This window comes from Halyomorpha halys, unplaced genomic scaffold (genome assembly GCF_000696795.3).
Source record: "Halyomorpha halys isolate HHAL.00 unplaced genomic scaffold, Hhal_1.1 Scaffold1565.1, whole genome shotgun sequence".
Taxonomy (NCBI): Eukaryota; Metazoa; Arthropoda; class Insecta; order Hemiptera; family Pentatomidae; genus Halyomorpha; species Halyomorpha halys.
Genome location: NW_027109840.1, coordinates 28,451 through 29,463, shown reverse-complemented (window position 1 = coordinate 29,463; position 1,013 = coordinate 28,451). Strand labels below are relative to the sequence as shown.

General features: G+C 34.0%; 1 protein-coding gene across 1 annotated transcript in view; it reads left to right on the top strand.

Annotated features, from left to right (window-relative positions):
- The first annotated feature begins 289 nt into the window (after nucleotides 1-289).
- LOC106690065 (uncharacterized) overlaps nucleotides 290-1,013 on the top strand; it is a 4,352-nt gene continuing 3,628 nt past the window's right edge. Inside the window, exons 1-2 of the mRNA XM_014435337.2 lie at nucleotides 290-360; nucleotides 520-714. Of these exons, the coding sequence (XP_014290823.1) occupies nucleotides 297-360; nucleotides 520-714 (259 nt within the window). The 5' untranslated portion in view covers nucleotides 290-296. The remainder of the gene's footprint in view (nucleotides 361-519; nucleotides 715-1,013) is intronic.

Here is a 1,013-nt window from a genome sequence, read left to right as displayed (position 1 = left end):
AATCCGCCAGTTTGTAGAGAGCCATTGAGCCTACAGATCGACGCGGCTCCTTTCCTTGTGGGGCATTCTTTTTGATATCATATCTTTTTACGACTGACATTTTTTCCCTGTAAGAACAATGGAGTTTTGTATTGGAAGATTTCGCACTGTGTGGCGGGTTTTTTTTATATATAATTAATCTAATTGTTTGTTAATCTGTTCAAAGTGTTATGAAATTACAAGGAAATGTGAAGAAAAAAAATGTAGATAAAATTATTCCACATCAGTTATCTGTCTATATATCATATAAATATTCCATGGAAGTTTCAAAGAGATTAGTAATAAACATGAAACCATTTTTACAATTCGTACTGTTAATGAGTATGTGAATAATTATTAACATTTGAGTTTATAATTTATGATTTTCTCTTCTTAATTACTACACTATTTAATTCTCTAGCTGAAACCTTTTTCTTAATCGCATTCATTATTTGAAATGTATTAATTTGGAGATATCTATTTCACTTGAAAACGTTACAGTTCTTGCTATTGTAGAGCTGTCCTACGGTAACGTAGGGGATCGTCTGGGGAATGTTTCTGGATCAAAGCGTTGCCCAATGCCTTGCCCCGATAATTGGAGCCCTATTTGTGGGCAGATGCTGGTTAACGGAACATTAGTCTTTAAAATGTTCCCTAATGTGTGCGATATGGTGAATGCTAATGAGTGTGAAGGAGGTAAGTATAAGGTTACGAATATTTAAATTACTTTTCATTTTGGAAGATAGTTGACCGTATGAAGTTGATTGTAGGAAGACAGTCCGGGTGGCAGTCCATAAAGGTATTAAAATAGGAGAAAACTATTTATTGTTAATCAATGACAACACAAAATTTGTCATCTTTGTTTCAATCCGACAGCCATGACGAAGCCCTGCTAAGTGGGATTAAACATTGGTTCGCAATAAATAGTTTTCTTGTACTATAACCCAACCCGGACTATCTTCCTACAATCTAATTTTTATCTCGTTGAAATATAT